The 18,638-nt window shown below is 41.5% G+C and overlaps 1 protein-coding gene across 2 annotated transcripts in view; it reads right to left on the minus strand.

Moving 5' to 3' along the window:
- The window catches only part of arid1ab (AT-rich interactive domain 1Ab), a 135,466-nt gene that overhangs the window by 27,784 nt on the left and 89,044 nt on the right, over positions 1-18,638 (minus strand). For both annotated transcript variants that reach the window (XM_061897398.1, XM_061897397.1), the window contains exons 5-7: positions 4,280-4,520; positions 3,690-3,779; positions 3,374-3,544 (exon numbers count right to left, since the gene is read on the minus strand). In XM_061897398.1, the coding sequence (XP_061753382.1) occupies positions 3,374-3,544; positions 3,690-3,779; positions 4,280-4,520 (502 nt within the window). The remainder of the gene's footprint in view (positions 1-3,373; positions 3,545-3,689; positions 3,780-4,279; positions 4,521-18,638) is intronic.

Consider the following 18,638-nt stretch of genomic DNA (forward strand, 5'->3'; position numbering starts at 1 on the left):
GATCTGCATAATCAGGAACAGTGAGGTCAGTCATACCTTTAGGGCAGGTATATTCAACTCAACAGTTTTGTGGGGGCCACATATTCCAAAAGAGAAAAAGACCTGAATCTGCTGCAAAAATTGGTGTTTTTTACCAGTTGAATAGCCCAAATGACGAAAAAAGAGGACCTAAAATAGAACCTTGAGGAACACCATTAAAATAACTAAAGAAGTTGAAGAAATGACTACTGCCTGTATCTGATGTAAACAATGCTGCGCAAAGGTTTGGCGATAAACCGATATCAACATATATTGCAATAGACATAAAACCGATATCACTAACAATGTGTTTGATAAAACGCTAGATAGTGTATCTTTTTTTTTTTCTTTGTTGGAAAAAACCTGAAGTTGCAAAGCAAGGTTGGTTGCATGAACAAAGGCATTCACTCTGCATTGATCAGTGGGAGTGACATGCTAAAAGCCAATCGGGTAACAGTATCATCTATCAAGTTCAATCTTGTCTTGATTCTTTGAGAAACCAAAAATGAGTTCGCCAGAGATAAAAAATATTGTCAATAAAACAAGAAAAGTCCTCGCAACACTATGGCAGTTTTTTGGAATTCAAGAAAAAAACGGACCATAGTCAGACCGAAGACCACATCACTTTATCCGCGCTCCTCCAGGACACACTGCTGAGCCATAACTTTCAGGCACTAAACAAGTAGATTTACATTTTCACACTTTGCAATATTTTTTTACACTTTATAAAGCATTTCTTATTTTTGCACCTTAATTTGAAGAGGTTATTGTTCAGTGTTCAATGTGATTTTACAGTTTTGTTTACATTGATTGTTTTCCATTGATGTGCTGACATTAGGGCTGCAACAACTAATCAATTAAATCGATTATAAAAATAGTTGGCGATTAATTTAGTCATTGATTCGTTGGATGTATGCAATGCGCATGCGCGAAGCTTTTTTATTTTATTTTATATTTTTGCCCTAAACCTTTATTTATAAACTGCAACATTTACAAACAGTCTTAAAAATATCAATAAATATGTATATCCATCCATTCATTTTCTACCACTTGTCCCCTTTTGGGGTCGCGGGGGGTGCTGGCGCCTATCTCAGCTGCATTCGGGCAGAAGGCGGCGTACACCCTGGACAAGTCGCTACCTCATCGCAGAGTCAACACAGATTATATCGACCAATATAAAACACTTCAATTGTTGTACAGTTTTCAGCCATATTGCCCAGCCTTACCTTCAGCCTACCCTTAGTTAAAAAAAGAGAGTACCTAAAGGGATGTCTTATGTAACTTACAACCTTTGAGTTTTGGTTAAAATGTCCAGTTGTGATCAAAATTATTCGACCCCCACACAATTTTGGTGTTTTAGTAAGTTGGACATTTATTCCGTATTTTGTTTACAGTCATATCAAATAAAGATGTGTCAAATAGACAAATGCAACTTAAATTGTAACACTGTATTTTACAAAATACCAAAAAAAGGAAATTTTTCCTAATATATCATTGACAAAATTATTCAACCCCCTAGTTACATGCATCTTAGTAGAACACCCTTTGGCAGTAATTACATCCTTCAAACGTGATACATAACCGGACACAAGCTTCTTGCAACCATCTACGGGTATTTTAGCCCATTCCTCTTGGGCAAAGGCCTCCAGTTCATTCATATTCTCGGGCTTGCGTGCTGCAACTGCCTTCTTCAAGTCCCACCACAGGTTTTCTATAGGATTTAGGTCTGGCGACTGTGAAGGCCACTCCAGAGTCTTCCAGCCCTTCTTCTGCAACCACTCTGATGTTGATTTGGAGGTATGCTTGGGATCGTTGTCCTGTTGGAAGGTCCAACGTCTCCCAAGCCTCAGCTTCGTCACTGACTTCATGACATTTGAAGCTAATATATCCTGGTAGAAAATAGAATTCATAATGCCTTGAACGCGCTGGAGATTCCCGGTACCTGAGGCAGAGAAACAGCCCCAGAGCATGATTGACCCCCCACCATGCTTAACAGTAGGAAAGGTGTTCTTCTTTTTGTAAGCTTCATTTTTTCTCCTCCAGACATAACGTTGATTCATAGGCCTAAAGAGTTCCAGTTTTGTCTCATCACTCCATAGAACAGTTTCCCAAAACCTTTGGGGTTTGTCCAGATGATTTTTGGCATACTGGCGTCTATTTTTCTTGTGCCTGGTAGTCAGAGGTGGGGTGCGCCTGGGAGTTCTTGCATGGAGGCCTTCATCTCGTAGTGCGCGCCTTATTGCCTGGGACGAAACCTGCGTTCCCCCCTCTGCAATGTCCTATTTTAGTCCCTCAGCTGTTACCCAGGGGTTTTTCACCACTGTACGCTTCAAATACCGGAGAGCAGTTGCACACAGCATCCTCTTTCTACCACGCCCAGGTAGTGTTTCCACTGTGCCTTCACCTTTAAACTTGCGAATTATGCTCCCAACTGTGTCTCTTGGAATGTGTAATGTCTTTGCTATTTTCTTATATCCATATCCTTTCTTATGAAGAGAAATTATCTCCTCTCTTGACTTCTTTGACCACTCCCTGGACTTCACTATGTTGAAAATACATCATTGACCATCTGCAAGAAGCTGAGCGTCACAGTCTTTTTCAATCAGTTTAATTGTTGCTCATTATGGTTTTAATCACATCTACAGCTGTTTTCAACACCTGATTGAAAAGACCTTATTCAACTTCTGTTGTTAAGAGTTATGATCTTCAAGGGGTTGAATAATTTTGTCAATGAGATATTAAGAGAAATGACACTGTTTGGTATGTTACAAAATATAGTGTTGTAATTCAAGTTGCATTTGTCTATCTAATGCATCTTTATTTGATATGACTATAAAAAAAATATGGAATAAATGTCCAACTTGCTAAAACACCAAAATTGTGTGGGGGTTGAATAATTTTGATTTACAGTTGTCCAAGTTTTTCAATCCAACAAGGGCACTCTATTGTTTTCAAAATGATGTTGCAAAAATGTTTGTCTCCCAAGTTTTGAACTGAACTCAGGGTCTGGTATGGTGCCAGCAGTTGAAAAGCCCTGCTTTAGGTTTTCATCTTCTTCCGCTAATCCGAGGTCGGGTCGCGGGGGCAACAGCCTAAGCAGGGAAACCCAGACTTCCCTTTCCCCAGCCACTTCGTCTAGCTCTTCCCGGGGGATCCCGAGGCGTTCCCAGGCCAGCCGTCTTCCCAACGTGTCCTGGGTCTTCCCCGTGGCCTCCTACCGGGGAACACCCAGGACACGTTGGGAAGACTATGTCTCCCGGCTGGCCTGGCCTTTAGGTTTTACGACATGATATGCTAACTTGTCTTTGTCATTGTTGTATGTAGGTGTAAAAGTAGGAGTGCTGTGTGGCCTCACCTTGAGGGCCATACTGCCCCCCTTGTGGGCCATAGGTTCCCATGGAGTTGTTCTGAGGATAGGGTCCCATTCCACCGTGGATTTGACCCCCCGTAGACTGGCGTGGAGATAAGGCAGAGCCAGGTTGTCCAGGGGAGCCATAAGAGGGCATTTGTGGGTTACGCATGTACACTGGAAAGCAAGAGGAATGCCATTTGTTAATTTTTTTTACTAGCTTGAAATGCACATGAGATCCCTGTGCAGGGGTAAAAGAGTGAACGTACACAAACAAATGCATACAGCCTATGTGGACATCTACACCTTACTTTCTACTTACCCCTGTCTTGGCCCATGGCCGACTGGTTCATGGAAGAGTGCATGATGCTGTCCGATTGGACGCTGGGTGGCCGGGGCGGCATTTGATTACCTTTAAGAACAAGCAAATTCTAATAAGTTAAATTAAGCAGAGCGTAAGTGAAATGAAAATCAATGCTATCCCTAGTAATGACGGGCAGCGGCATCTCGGCTTTTCTTTCTTTCTTTTTTTCAAACAAGAGTTGTAAAAGTAGCTAGAGACTTAACGTTCCCATCTGGCAAGTCACTTCATGAATTACAAATGAGATCGCTCGTGGTTTTGTTTTGTTTTGGAGTGTGCCAGTTTTCTGTTTGGACTCCAAATCTCCTGCTTTCAAGCGGCATCTGATACTGTCAGCTCTTCAGTGGAAATGCTTTTGGAATTAGTCAGAGTGGTTAGGTTGTTTTGTGTTTGCTTTACTGGGCCTTGTTAGGTGAAAATTGCTTCCATTTGTTTTTTGTGTTGTTCCTGCTTCCCCAAATCATTTGACACATTTAGAAGTTTACCAGCCAAACAGTGTCATATTGAAGCAAATTAAACAACGTAAACCCTAAAGCATTATTTAATGTTACCTGGCACCGCAGCAGGTGACAGAGGGCCGCTGCGGGAGGGCGTGACGCTGGCAGGGGAACCCACAGGTGACGGCGAGGGCCCTCGTATGCCTGGCAGGTGGGGCGAAGTGTGCGGTGAGAAAGGCGACTGAGCGGGGTTGCTCTGCTCCCCCTGACTACTGGACACCCCGGAGGTGCTGACGCCGGGGCTCAGGGCTCCTTCGGTGCCGGTGGGCAGGTCGTCGATGGAGCCCGACAGATCCTGGATGAAACAGAGGCAGACATTTTAAAAAAAGTTTTCAGTTAGAAATCCTATTTAAACATAAGCTTGTCCGCTGTGGCAAACAAGTCAAAAAAGTAAAAGAGCTGAAGGGGCAGTTGCTGGGAACAGTCTGGTTCCATGTGGTGTTGCTATCAAGCCTTTCTTGGCTGAAGCACAAAGACAGCCGGCCCTGGCGGGAAGGCAGCCCGACGAGGATTTTTGTGGGAAGGTGAATGTTTACACACTGGCCACTCACACGGAGCCCATGTGCTTCCCCAGAAATGCAAGCTCATCTGCCAGTCACGTCGGCGAAAAGGGGAGGGCGTAGCAAGGGAGGGAGAAGGAGGAGGGGCAGGGAAAAAATCATTGGTTGGAGGGTGGCCAACAATTCCCATAGAAATCTCACACTCGCAGGCTGGCTGAAGCCCTGAAGCCGGCGGTTTTGCACTTGAAACAGTGCCGTTGCTATTTTTGGGATGTGACCTGATGCAGAGGGAGAGACAGGAGGAGAACGCTGATTCACAATAAAGACCTTCCTCCCCCTCTGTCTTGGTGGCTGCCATCAGAGAGACAGCAGCGAGAGCTGGGCTTCATTAGAGTGCCCAGTTAACCAATTCATAAAAAAACAAGTCAGGAGCAGGGATCAAACGGTGTCATGTGCTTTAAACAACCATGCTACAAATATTACTTGCTGACATTTAACCACGCCCACCTCTGCTGAGACATCACAAGACCAGTCATCTGACAGGAGAGCGCTCTGTCTGCTGGCCGACACAATGACTACCCCGGTAGCCGCCACGCTCAAGAGTCGTGCCATTGTTACGAAAACACGCCGACATCAATCTGTCTTTGCTTGGATCCAGACCGCAGGGCAGAAAAGGGCCAGGGGTCAACGCCTGGAGGTGCCTCGCTAAGTGCGCGAAAGGTTAAACCTCAGCAGGGGGTCATTGTAAATGGCTGACACGCTTCAGTCATATGACAAGAGGGCGAAGCAAGGCAGTTGAAGCGGGCCAGTTGCGACACACAACAGGAGTGGACTGTATCTTAAAGGCCTACTGAAATGAGATTTTCCTATTTAAACAGGGATAGCAGGTCCATTCTATGTGTCATACTTGATCATTTCGCGATATTGCCATATTTTTGCTGAAAGGATTTAGTAGAGAACATCCACAATAAAGTTCACAATTTTTGGTGCTAACAGAAAAGCCCTGCCTTTACATGGATTAGATTAGATTAGATAGTACTTTATTTATTCCGTCAGGAGAGTTCCTTCAGGAAAATAAAAATTTACAGCACAATCCCATTCAAGATCAGACAAACATTACAGGGAAAAAAAACAGGATTGCTGACGGGTCTGCCGGCTTCCAAAAAAAGATGAGATACAGGTAAAAGGGGGGGGGGGGGGGGGGGATGGGAGAAAGGGAGAAAAAAAATAGAAGATTAAAATAAAATAAAAAAATCGGTCGTAGCCTGGGCCCTGGAGAGGGGGTGCAGAACGAGGCCAAGTGAAAAAAACAACTCATAGCCATAGAACACATCCCTCTTACATGTGTGTAAGAGGAAAACATCAAACTTCAAAGAACACAGAGGACATTAAAGACATTAAGCAGCAGATACAACCAGCCACTTCTACATACACCTATGAATAAAAATTAAAAGAAACATATCCACTGTGGTGGCCTCTGCGGTGTTCCACACCATCGTCCGCTGGGATGGAGGGAGCATGGCCAGAAACAGAAGCAGACCCAACAAAGCAACCAAGACAGCCAACTCCACTCTCTGCCAGTGTCCAATCCGCATGGATGAGCGAGGATACGTCCAAGGTGACTGAGGTGTCCGACACCTGCTCACCCAGCCAAGACACCGCGAAGCCTCTCCGTCCCAGCGCTCAGTGCTAGCTCCGCAGCCCTATCCCCTCATCCGCATCTCCTCCAGTCCCTCCAAACCGATTCCGGTGTGGCAGACACCCAGCAGCTGGTCTCCATGGCCAAAAAGCTCCCGGTAGGCAGATCCAGAAGTTCACAAAAAAAAGCACCACAGAGGTCACGAAAGTGCTACACCTTGTCACACAGTCCCAAAGGGTCCCGGACCAAAAGGCAAAAAAATATAATAACACATGAAAACAAAAGGGAAACACAAAAGGATGACAAGAGCACAGAGCTCCTGCCTACAGCAGCCACTACCGCAGCGCCATCTTGGAAAGTCGGAAGTCGCAGAAGATGACGTCACATGCTGATGGCTCCTCAAATATTCACATTGTTTCTAATAGGAGCCTCCAACAAAAACAGCTATTCGGACCGAGAAAACGACAATTTTCCCATTAATTTGAGTGAGGATGAAAGATTCGTGTTTGAGAATATAGATAGCGACCATCTGGGAAAAAATTAAATAAAAATAAACTGTTAAAAAAAAAACGCGATTGCATTGGGACGGATTCAGATGTTTTTAGACACATTTACTAGGATAATTCTGGGAAATCCCTTATCTTTATATTGTGTTGCTAGTGTTTTAGTGAGTTTAATAGTAGTTGATAGTCGGAGGGGTTTGTCCACGGGTGTATTGACGCCAATGTCTCAGCGAAGTCGACGGCAGCTTTACGGACGGGGCAAGCTCAGCTGATCTCCGGTAAGAAGAGACTTTTTACCACAATTTTCTCACTGAAACCTGCTGGTTGACATTCGGTAGGGGATCCATGTTCGCTTGACCGCTCTGATCCATAGTAAAGTTTCACCTCCAGGAATTTTAAACAAGGAATCACAGTGTGTTTGTTTGTGTGGCTAAAGGCTAAAGCTTCCCAACTCCATCTTTTTACTTTGAGTTCTCTAATATTAATTGAACAGATTGCAAAAGATTCAGCAACACAGATCTCAAAAATACTGTGTAATTATGCCGTTATAGCAGACGACTTTTAGCTGTGTGTGTGTGTGTGTGTGTGTGTGTGTGTGTGTGTGTGTGCAGCCCGTGACGTCAAACGTACACGTCATCAATACGTGACGTTTTCAAGAAAAAACTCCCAGGAAATTTAAAATTGCAATTTAGTAAACTAAAAAGGCCATATTGGCATGTGTTGCAATGTTAATATTTCATCGATATATAACCTATCAGACTGCGTGGTGGGTAGTCGTGGCTTTTAGTAGGCCTTTAAGGCAACAATACACAAGCTCGGCGAGCTTCGTCCTTAACATTTCATAAAGGGAAAAGCTCCAGATCTGTTTGTAAAGGCCAACAAATTCACAGCTCAACTTGTCATGCCTTCACAAAACACTACACATCAATATCAGCAGGAAAAATGCTCTCAGTTGACAACAAGCAAGCTTGACCAGGCATGTAGTTTGCTAGAGGAAAAGCCAATGACAACATGACTACATCTTGACAAATTCCACTAATCATGTCTGGCTCATGTGATTACAATTTCACAAAATCAACAACACTAATTTTTCTGTATGCATTCATACCCCAGCACCTCCAAAACCCTCAAATCTAGACTCCAAACATCCCAGAATAAGCTAGTCCGGTTACTTTTAGACCTCCACCCCAGATCACACCTCACTCCAACCCACTTCTCCAAAGTGGGCTGGCTCAGGGTGGAGGACAGTGTAAAACAACTTGCACTGAGCCTAGTCTATAAAATCCGCTACACCTCCCTGATACCGAAGTACATGTCAAACTACTTCCTTAACATAAATGACCGCCATAACCACAACACCAGGGGGAGCTCCACAAACCATGTCAAACCCAGATTCCGATCTAACAAAGGTCTTAACTCGTTCTCTTTCTATGCCACATCAATGTGGAATGCACTCCCAACAGTTGTAAAAGTAAGTGCATCTCTATATTCCTTCAAAACCACTCTAAAACAACACCTCCTGGCAACTTCAACCCTTTACTAATACCCTCCTCCATTCACATCCCATCTCCCCGGATTATGAATAACCTAATGTAAATAATCAAATGTACTTCTAATGAATTTACTTGCTCTTATGCTATCTGAACTCACTAAGTTCTTTGCTGGCTGTACATATCCTACTAAGTAAGACCTACACTGTTTCAATGTCCATTTCTCTGTTGATGCAATTGTTGATGAGTGAAGTACTGATATCAACCAAAGCTCCTCATCCCACCCCCAGATTGTAAATAATGTAAATAATTCAATGTACAAACTATGATGATTAGCCTGTGTGATGACTGTATTATGCTGATAGTATATATTTGTACCATGAATTGATTAACGTGGACCCCGACTTAAACAAGTTGAAAAACTTATCCGGATGTTACCATTTAGTGGTCAATTGTACGGAATATGTACTGAACTGTGCAATCTACTAATAAAAGTATCAATCAATCAAAACAAATACTAACCAATTTTACCAAGGAAAAGCATGTGATCTCAATTCTTTCTTTTTAATTCAACAACAAACAAACTCGAATAGTGATGTCTGTTTTATCGATTCGAAAAACAGATGTCATCTGCGTTAGGGCATCAAAATCATGTCATGCTAAATTTCCCCAGGAATCTCCATCTCAAGAAAATATAGTTAGAAGACAATTTAACACGGGTACTTGAAAAAACTTAACAAAAACTACATTTTGTCACACATTATAACATCTCTATTCTACAATAAATTTATATATTTGATCTGGTGTGTGCGCCCTTTTTAAAATCAATGCACACATGGAGGCGAGTGGAATTCCGAAATGTTTTTTATTTTTATCGCCTGTGCGTGATAATAGTAAGGTTGTGCGAAATAGACAATATACAATATAGGTGGCTAACGATAGTGCTTTTAATACCATCATTATATCCTAAAAATGCATGTTGACAAACACTTCCTGAACTAATGTAGCATTCTTGCTAACAAACTAGTGGCTAACATCCCTCCGCAGTGCAAAGCTACTTCTAAATCAGTAATCCTCGCCTCCATGGTGTCGTCCACGGGCGAAGAATAGCTAAATATGCTACGGTACACACTGTAATCGCAAACTAGAGTTTTTGAATGTAGACCCAGGTTCCAAGTGGGCGGGTTGATGCAAATATTGACAGTAACAATACCAAGTAGTAGGGGTGTGGGAAAAAATCGATTCAAATACGAATCGAATCGTTTACGTTGTGCGATTCAAAATCGATTCTCATTTTTAAAAAATCTATTATTTATTTTTTTAATCAATCCAACAAACCACTACACAGCAATACCATAACAATGCAATCCAATTCCAAAACCAAACCTGACCCAGCAACACTCAGAACTGCAATAAACAGAGCAATAGAGAGGAGACACAAACACGACACAGAACAAACCAAAAGCAGTGAAACAAAAATGAATATTATCAACAACAGTATCAATATTGGTTATAATTTCAGCATAGCAGTGATTACAAATCCCTCGACAATTTCATTAGACATTTATAAAAATAAAAATAAAGTGTCACAGTGGCTTACAGACTGTGTCCAATATTTTCACAAAGATAAAATAAGTCATATTTTTGGTTCGTTTAATAGTTAAAACAAATGTACCTTATTGCAATCAGTTGATAAAACATTGTCCTTTACAATTATAAAAGTTTTTTTTTTTTTATCTACTACTCTGCTAGCATGTCAGCAGACTGGGGTAGATTTTGCTCAAATTATATGTATTGAATGAATACAGAATCGTTTTGAATCGGAAAAATATCGTTTTTGAATTGAGAATCGAATTGAATCAAAAAAATTGATATATTATCGAATCGTGACCCCAAGAATCGATATTGAATAGAACCGTGGGACACCCAAAGATTCACAGCCCTACCAAGTAGTATACACTGTAGCATCAGGTCAATACCAGAGTGGCTAGATTGGTATTTTTTTGGGACCAAAAATATTTTGTTATGGTTTACAAAAGGAAATAAGTCCTTGTGTACAGGAGGGCTTTAAGAAAAAAAAAACAAAGGCATTAAATCCGAGGCAATAATAGGACATCATTTTTAAAAATTAAAAACTTTTGTAAACTGTTCCTAAATGTTTCTTTTATCATTTATGTACCAAATAATATATTGTGATATACATCGTTATCACAGGAGATTGCAATATATATCGTGTAAAGCTGTGGTTCTTAACCTGGGTTCGATCGAACCCTAGGGGTTCGGTGAGTCGGCCTCAGGGGTTCGGCGGAGCCTCCGCCGCCGAGGTCAAGACACACCCGACTCATCGTGTAAATACAAACTTCTCCCTGCCGGTGTATTATGGATACCCCCAAACAATGTTCCCTCTAATTTTCCATCTGATTTCCAGGTGTGTAATTTGTTGTGAGTTCATGCACTGTGTTAGTTTTGTTCTTTGAACAAGGGGATGTTAATGCAATGGTGCAATTTTGTGCACCAGTAAAAAAATAGATAACTTTGTCTTGAATTTGAATTTTTTTTATATTTATTTTTCACTAAAGAGAGGTTCGGGGAATGGCCATATGAAAGTGGTGTGGTTCGGTACCTTTAAGACCCACTTTTATTCTTTGGCTTTTAACACTACGTGAGTTGTGTGGTCCTCTGTCCTCTGTTGTCCTCTGTTTTTTATACACTTTGATTTCTATTTTACTGTTTTAATTGATTTTACCCTTTAAAATTGTTTTTAATCATATTTGTTTTTATATTGGGTTTTTTTTTATATTGGTTTTATATTTATTTATTTCTTGTTTTTATTCTGTCATTGGTGGAGCATAATATTGTTTTTTTAATATTGTTTTTAACATGGCTGTGCAGCACTTTGGAAATGTTATTGTTGTTTAAATGTGCTATATGAATAAAGTGGATTGGATTGGATAACAAGGTTAAGAAACACTGTGCTTTTTTTATTTCATTTTTTAAAAATTATTATCTTTCTAGCTATCATTATGTCTACGTATTGTTGCATTGGAACAACTGTATTGTTGATAGTAGAGGTAAACTATTGGTTTTGTTCATGATCAATAGCGCTTTTTCTATTGGTATTTGTATTGCTCCAGTTTTAGTGTAAAAATGCTCAATGTCATTACTATATTATTATTTATTTCGCTAACTGCTTATTTGCTATCACTTTTACGATCATATTTGTACATATTGTATGTGCTGGTGTTGTTCTATTGAAATTGTAGTTATTGTTGTATTTGCTGTTGTTGTTTTTGTCTCTCTGTCTAATCCCCCTCTTATCACCACAATTTCCCCCTCTGTCTTCCTTTTTTTTCTCTCTTTCTATCCCCTCCTGCTCCGGCCCGGCTACACTAAATGATAATATAAATACATTTAATAAAGTCAAATTCAAATAAGGCAACAAAAGAAGTATCCTACACTTCTCTTTTGTAAAGTAAATCTGAACAGCCGATTTGGGCATCTACATCAACTATATGATTTGCCTGAGAAGCTGGACAGGACAAAAAAAAAAAAAAAAAAAGAAACACTGTGATAAAGCTTTTAAGACCATGAGTCCATCCCTTGTTATAACATGCAAACAAGTGCGAGTACCGCTGCACAAAATAAAACCAGAACACGTAAGTCAATATCATCGTTACTCCTGTTCCATTCACCATTTAAATTCCACACACAGCTGAGAAAAGCCAAGAGTCAGGATGGCAGTTTGACATTCAGCACATTACGACAAGTCGTCGTCTTGCCTTCAATTGAAAAGAAATCGTGCAGCGCCACCTCTTCAAAATTAAGTAAACATCGAATATATGACAGCTCTGGTCCCAGAGCCCAAATATGTGGAGGGCTAGTGCACACAAACCCACACTGGAACACACAAAGCTCCTTCCCACTCCCACTCTGCAGCCATCGATTTTCCCCAACCCCCGGCTCGATACTGCACACACCGGCCTGTTCTGCTGACTGCACAGGCCCAGACACAGCGCGTAGAGGAGGAGCGGTGGGGGTGCTTTGATGGTGATACTGATGCCCTGCTATTCAACACACTCATAATTACAGTGGAGAGGAAATGATGGAGAGCAACGGGGATGAGAGCGCGAAGGACAAGTTTAGGACAGTGTGGCAACCTTGTTGCTGAAGTCAGAAGCGCTCATGAAAACAAATACATTGTAACAATTTAAACAAATGTACACAAAAATAAACAAGTGCTTATTGTCTTGTTTACCGTGATGAAAACAACAAGAGCACTGCAGAAAGGAAAAAATCTGCTTCTCTTTCAGCAGAGCTTCAAGCTTCTCTCTCTGGCAGCCATTTTGTGTTTTCCCCGGCTCTGCCTAACATGGACCTCCAGAAAAGACTACACCACAAACACTGCTTCATAACGTTTGCAGGCTTCGGCGCGGACGGCAAATTTGATTTGTATAAAATTCTATGGGAAAAATATTTGTTTTTCCAAAAAAGGGAAACACATTTATTGCAGTATGAACTAATTCCCATGTTCTCCACATCTACTGAGTCATGTGTCCTCGCCGTCGTCGTCTTAATGTATTCCATTTGCAGATTACTTCACTGAGCCAGTCAAGCCCGACCCGACCATTAGTCTGCCAAGCCGGCCGGTTTCTCTCCTTTTTCTCTCTCCTCTTTTAAAAGGCTGCGAGGGGGGGAAAAAAGGAGAGTAGCGGCAGCCTTGAGATAATGGAAGCTATCAGGAATGTGTGACACAGTCATAGAAGTAGCCCTGGTGCTAAGAAGGAAGGACGACCAGGTCAAGAGTTCAACGCTATGACCTGCTTCTCTCCTCTGTCAGGAATTGGAACCCAAAAGCTTTTTCGTGCAAAAAAAAAACCAATGTCCTAAAAAGGCAACGCTTCATGGGGCCGCGGGGGTTGAGCTGCTTCCACACGGCTGCCATGGTTACCGTGATCCACGTGCTTGACACATTAGAGGCGACGCAGCCCCCTCCCCCCACCCCGCCATGGCTGCCATCTCCCTGTCTGCCGCTCTCTCTTGGGCCTCCCTGCGTGCTCGTCAGGGTCACTGCTCAGTCAAGCTACTACAAAAAAAAAAGAAGAGGCTTGTCATAGTAAGAGTCATCGCTTATTTAACGAAGACGCCAGGGAGACACACTCACACAAGGTGGACATATGAGTGAACAGTCAACTACCAGAACTTGTTTATCAGTTAGTTGACTGACAAAAGCGAAGCACATGGAAAAAGTTTGCTTCACTAATCGGTTCATCATCCAACAGCAAACGATGCCACCTTGCAGCACCAGGTTAAGGCTGCGACGAACCAGGGTGCAGTCTGACACCTCGCCGGGTGTACCACCTGCGCCTGGGCGGCCCGCCGGACTTGGTGAGGCTTCTACAAAGTCCAGAGAACACTTTATGAGAGGTAAAATCAGCCCCAGTGCAAGGTTTGCAGGGCTGTGCTCAACCATAAGGGGGCACTCCCATTCCACTATATAGGGAAGAAGTGGTGGTGAAAGGAAGAGAAGCAAGGCAGGCCCCAGTCTCATGATGCCGCAGCAGTAGCCATTACAGCTTCACATCCAGCACACGAAGAAGGAACAACACGCAGGCGCACCATACAGGTGCAATGCAACCCTTAAGAAAATCCCACATAGGAAAAATGATCAAAAATAGTTTTCTTGTTTGACATATTTAAGCACAGTGCCTCATTGCCTTTCTATTTATCGCTCTCGGAGCGATGACGTCAGAACGTGACGTCATCTAGGTAAAAAAGCCGCCATTTTCTCAAACACATTACAAACACCGGGTCTCAGCTCTGTTATTTATAGTTTTTTCGACTGTTTTCATTACTTTGGAGACATCATGCCTCGTCGATGGGTGTAACAACACTAACAGGGAGGGATTGAAGTTGCACCACTGGCCCAAAGATGCGAAAGTGGCAAGAAATTGGACGGAATTTGTTCAAAATACAAGGGTGTGGGGAAAGCCGACTAAATGGTCAGTCGTTTGTTCCGCACACTTTACAGACGAAAGCTATGCTACTACAGAGATGGCAAGATTGTGTGGATATCCTGCGACACTCAAAGCAGATGCATTTCCAACAATAAAGTCAAAGAAATCTGCCGCCAGACCCCCATTGAATGTGCCGGAGTGTCTGCACATTTTACCGGCGATGCTAAGGCAGACATTACACACAGATGTATGGATAACCTGCGGATGCATTTCCAACGATAAAGTCAACGAAATCACAAAGGTGAGTTTTGTTGATGTTATTGACTTATGTGTTAATTAGACATATTTGGTCTGCCAGCTAATCGATGCTAACAAGCTATTTAGGCTAGCTGTATGTACATTTGTAGCTATATTTGCATCCAGCGTTTCCCTCCACCCACATTTAATGCCAAACAAACACTTACCAATCGACAGATTTAAGTTGATCCAGTGTCACAAGATGCGAAAGTCCTGATCGTTTGATCTGCACATTTTACCGGCGATGCTAAGGCAGACATGGTCGAATAGCGTCAATAGCTACTCGCTCAATAGCTTCAGTTTCTTCTTCGATTTCGTTTTCACTATCTGCCTCCATACTCCAACCATCCGTTTCAATACATGCGTAATCTGTTGAATCGCTTAAACTGCTGAAATCAGAGTCTGAATCCGAGCTAATTTAGCTATATCTTGCTGTGCTATCCGCTATTTGTCTGTATTGGCATCACTGGATGACGTCACAGGAAAATGGACGATGGCTTCACAGATAGCGAAAATCAGGCACTTTAAAGCCTTTTTTCGGGATATTCCGGGATGGGTAAAATTGTGAAAAAAACTTCGAAAAATAAAATAAGCCACTGTTAACTGATTTTTATGGGTTTTAACCCTTCTGAAATTGTGATAATGTTCCCCTTTAAAATACCTGATGTTGCGCATTTGGGATCTGCATAAATACCGTGAGTTTGAAATCAAACCGCGGAGGCATTGCGGAGATATTTATACAATAATCTCGCCTTCCCCCTTTATTCCGCCAAACAAGCCATTTGGAATTTGCACCATTGATGACGTCACAAATTGGGAAAACCGTATCCATACATGGTAATAATATAACCAAAGTGCCTTGCGTGTGTCCACCATTGTAGTCCGCGTTGGGCTGGGCGATATATCGATATATTCGATATATCGCAGGTTGGTCACTGTGCGATATAGAAAATGACTATATTGTGATATTCAATATAGTCTGACGCTGTTGCTTTTAGCTGTTAGCATTACACTGCAGGCTCTTCCCACTCTTTTTTGTCTCTGCTTCTCACAGACAGCAAGCGCACCTTCTTACATACGTCATATACGTATACGCCCACGCGGAGCAGAGAGGTAGCAGTATGGTAACGTCAGCTGTGGTGCTAGTGGTAATACGAGAGAAAGAAGGTGCGAATCTAGTAACAAATGAAGAATTAATTCCCAAGAAAAACAGCAGGCGGTCCATCGTCTGGCGGTGGTCTGGTTTCAAGTGGGAATATGTAAAAGTATTGTATTGGCGTTCTGTACAAAAAGTGCACTTAAATTTAGTGTTGTTTTGATATGTCATCTTAGTGACATCATGCACAAAAGTGCACTAATAGCTGGTTTTAAAATGTCTCTGACGATCTTGCACTTTCTGTTTCGAAATGACATGAATGTTTGTGCCATTGCTTAATAACTTTAATAAATACACTTTTGGTCGATTGACTTAGTTGTGGTTTCCCTCTCTGCATGAAAGTTTAAAATAAGCATATATTAATGCAGTATGAACAAGAATGTTTTAATGTAGACACATAGAATCATCATACTGTGATCATATGCATCAAGTGTTAATTTAAGGCTAAGGCAAAATATCGAGATATATTTCGTCTATCATGACCTAAAAATATCGAGATATTAAAAAAAGGCCATATCGCCCAGCCTTAAGTCCGCGCTGTAGTCAATAAACTCTTTCTTTTTCGCTATCCTCTTGTTGTACGGCCGACTGGTTCGTACATGCACATGTATCCTCCGCTGTTACCAATTCTAAAACAAAACTGTACAAGGCCACGTGATTGTGCAATGCATTGTGGGGGCTGGGCAGACATTCTTGTTGGATGAAGGCTTTGTTTACAGTGTGAAAGCGAGCAACAAACTGGATTCAAATGGATCGTACAAAATAAAAAAAAAACAAGGGACAGTACCAAGACAAACTGTACCCTATTGAAAAGTCTTGCTACCTGGACCAAAAACAAAAAAAAAATTTAGACTTTTACTCATATGAGCATGTCTGATAGACAAGAGATTTGAATCAAGTAGAAGTGCCGCTAAACATGTCTATATTTCCTCAACAGAGTTAGTTTTATAACCAGCGAAGTATTTCAGAATGAAAAGTCTGTTAAGACACATTGTCCTTTGTTTAAATCGTCTGTAATCTACAGCTTTCATCTCTTACATGTCCAAGATGCGGCTTTGATTAATAAGAAGGGATCCCTGAAAAACAAACCCATGATCACTTTTAAATACTTTGATCTAGGGCTGGGCGATTTGGAGCAAAACCGATACCGCGGTATTTTTAGTCCGAATGGTGGTATAGCGTATACAGTGGTATCTTAAAATTTTTTTAAGGTTGCCGAAGTGTTTTACAGCTAGATAACCAATGTTGAGAGTACTCGGATTATTTTTGTTGTAAGTAGTAATGTAATGTGTAGTTTTGTCTTATTAAGTCATTAGTTAGCCGTTACGATGTCAAAGCAGTTTTTATATCCTCACGCTTGTGCGCGGGCATAGATGGAGCTTCTCCTGGCTCACTGCGCTGACAGCCGCTGGCGGTTAAGTTTAAAACTGCTCTTCAGCCACTCAGCCGCTATACTACAGTAGCTTAATCCGCATGGGCTACGAGGAGAGGCACTTTTAAACCGAGGTGTCACACCAAGCGAGCAGCAGAGAGAAGCTTCCGCTAGCGGCTGTGCTAAGTTGCTAACAGAAGTTAACAATATAAATAGATGAAATTAGTGATTAAGTCACTACAAGGAGAGATATAGGTCCTTGAGCAAATTGGTGTGTTTGAATAAAGCTGTAGTCCCCAATCTATAGGCAAATGCAATCGCTAACCAAACCATTGCATCATTGTGTCAAATATATAAAATGTTCTCAAATATACCGGTATTAACTGTAAAACGGGTATATCGCCCAGCCCTACTTTGATCAATGCGCTCTCCCTCCGAAAATAATATTCATTTTTGTGCAAACCCAACACTAAAAGTAAACAGACGTGCTTTTGTTCAAAATACTGTAGATTGTTTGTCGACCGCAGCTAGCTTGGCTAACGCTAACAACTTACTAAATCCTACGTTTGAAACGGAACAAAACATGCTGTGATTCGAACGTACAAGTCTGAAAATACTGTAAACAAACAAACATGGAATAGGTGATTCCCTTAAAAGTCATGTCTGAGCTTCACAGGTGCTATCCTGGCCATTCGCCGTCTCTATTAACTTCATAACCAGACGTCCTTTGGCTTTGCTTTCAGGCTGGTAAGGAAAAAAAATCTCACCAAATCCTTTTTTTTTTTCTCAAAGCAATCCTGATTACGTTGTGGCAGTTAATGATGCTGCACGTTCGTACCATGTTTTCAACTTGGTAAATAAAAAAAACTCCACTTAAGCATTGAATTGGGTAATGTAAATAAGCGATTCAGAGAGTCTAGCAAGACCCACAATGCAATGCATCCCCACAACACACTTTCAAGCCCAATGATTCGAACACTATGGATGCGTTAAAAACTATAACAAAAATGACAGTCGATGTGGAGGTACGTAAATAAGACCAGCCCACAAAATCCAAAAGAAAGCAGCTAGAAAACTGTCTGTAAAACATGATCAATGCAACATTTTGGCCAAAGAACCACCATTTTATGTTATGTAGGGCAAAAGGAAGTGTTTAAATGTAGAAAAAAATCATAATTAAGGAGTAGAGCGGGTTAATATATCCAATACTAGCTCCAGTGTGCGCCAACTATTACCAAGGAGCATCTGTGAGCAGATAATACTGTATCATATATTTCTCTTTCGGCCTTATTAGGTCTTCACATCGCGGAAATGACATTTTTTATGCGTTTTTCAGTCGCGCTTTGAGTGAGGGATTTGGCAAAAACTAATAGGTTACATCTAGGGCTGGACGATATGGTCTTTTTTAATATCTTGATATTTTTAGTCCATATCGCGATATACGATATATCTCTCGATATTTTGCCTTAGCCTTGAATTAACACTTGATACATATAATCACA

The sequence above is a fragment of the Nerophis ophidion genome, linkage group LG04 (genome assembly GCF_033978795.1).
Source record: "Nerophis ophidion isolate RoL-2023_Sa linkage group LG04, RoL_Noph_v1.0, whole genome shotgun sequence".
NCBI lineage: Eukaryota > Metazoa > Chordata > Actinopteri > Syngnathiformes > Syngnathidae > Nerophis > Nerophis ophidion.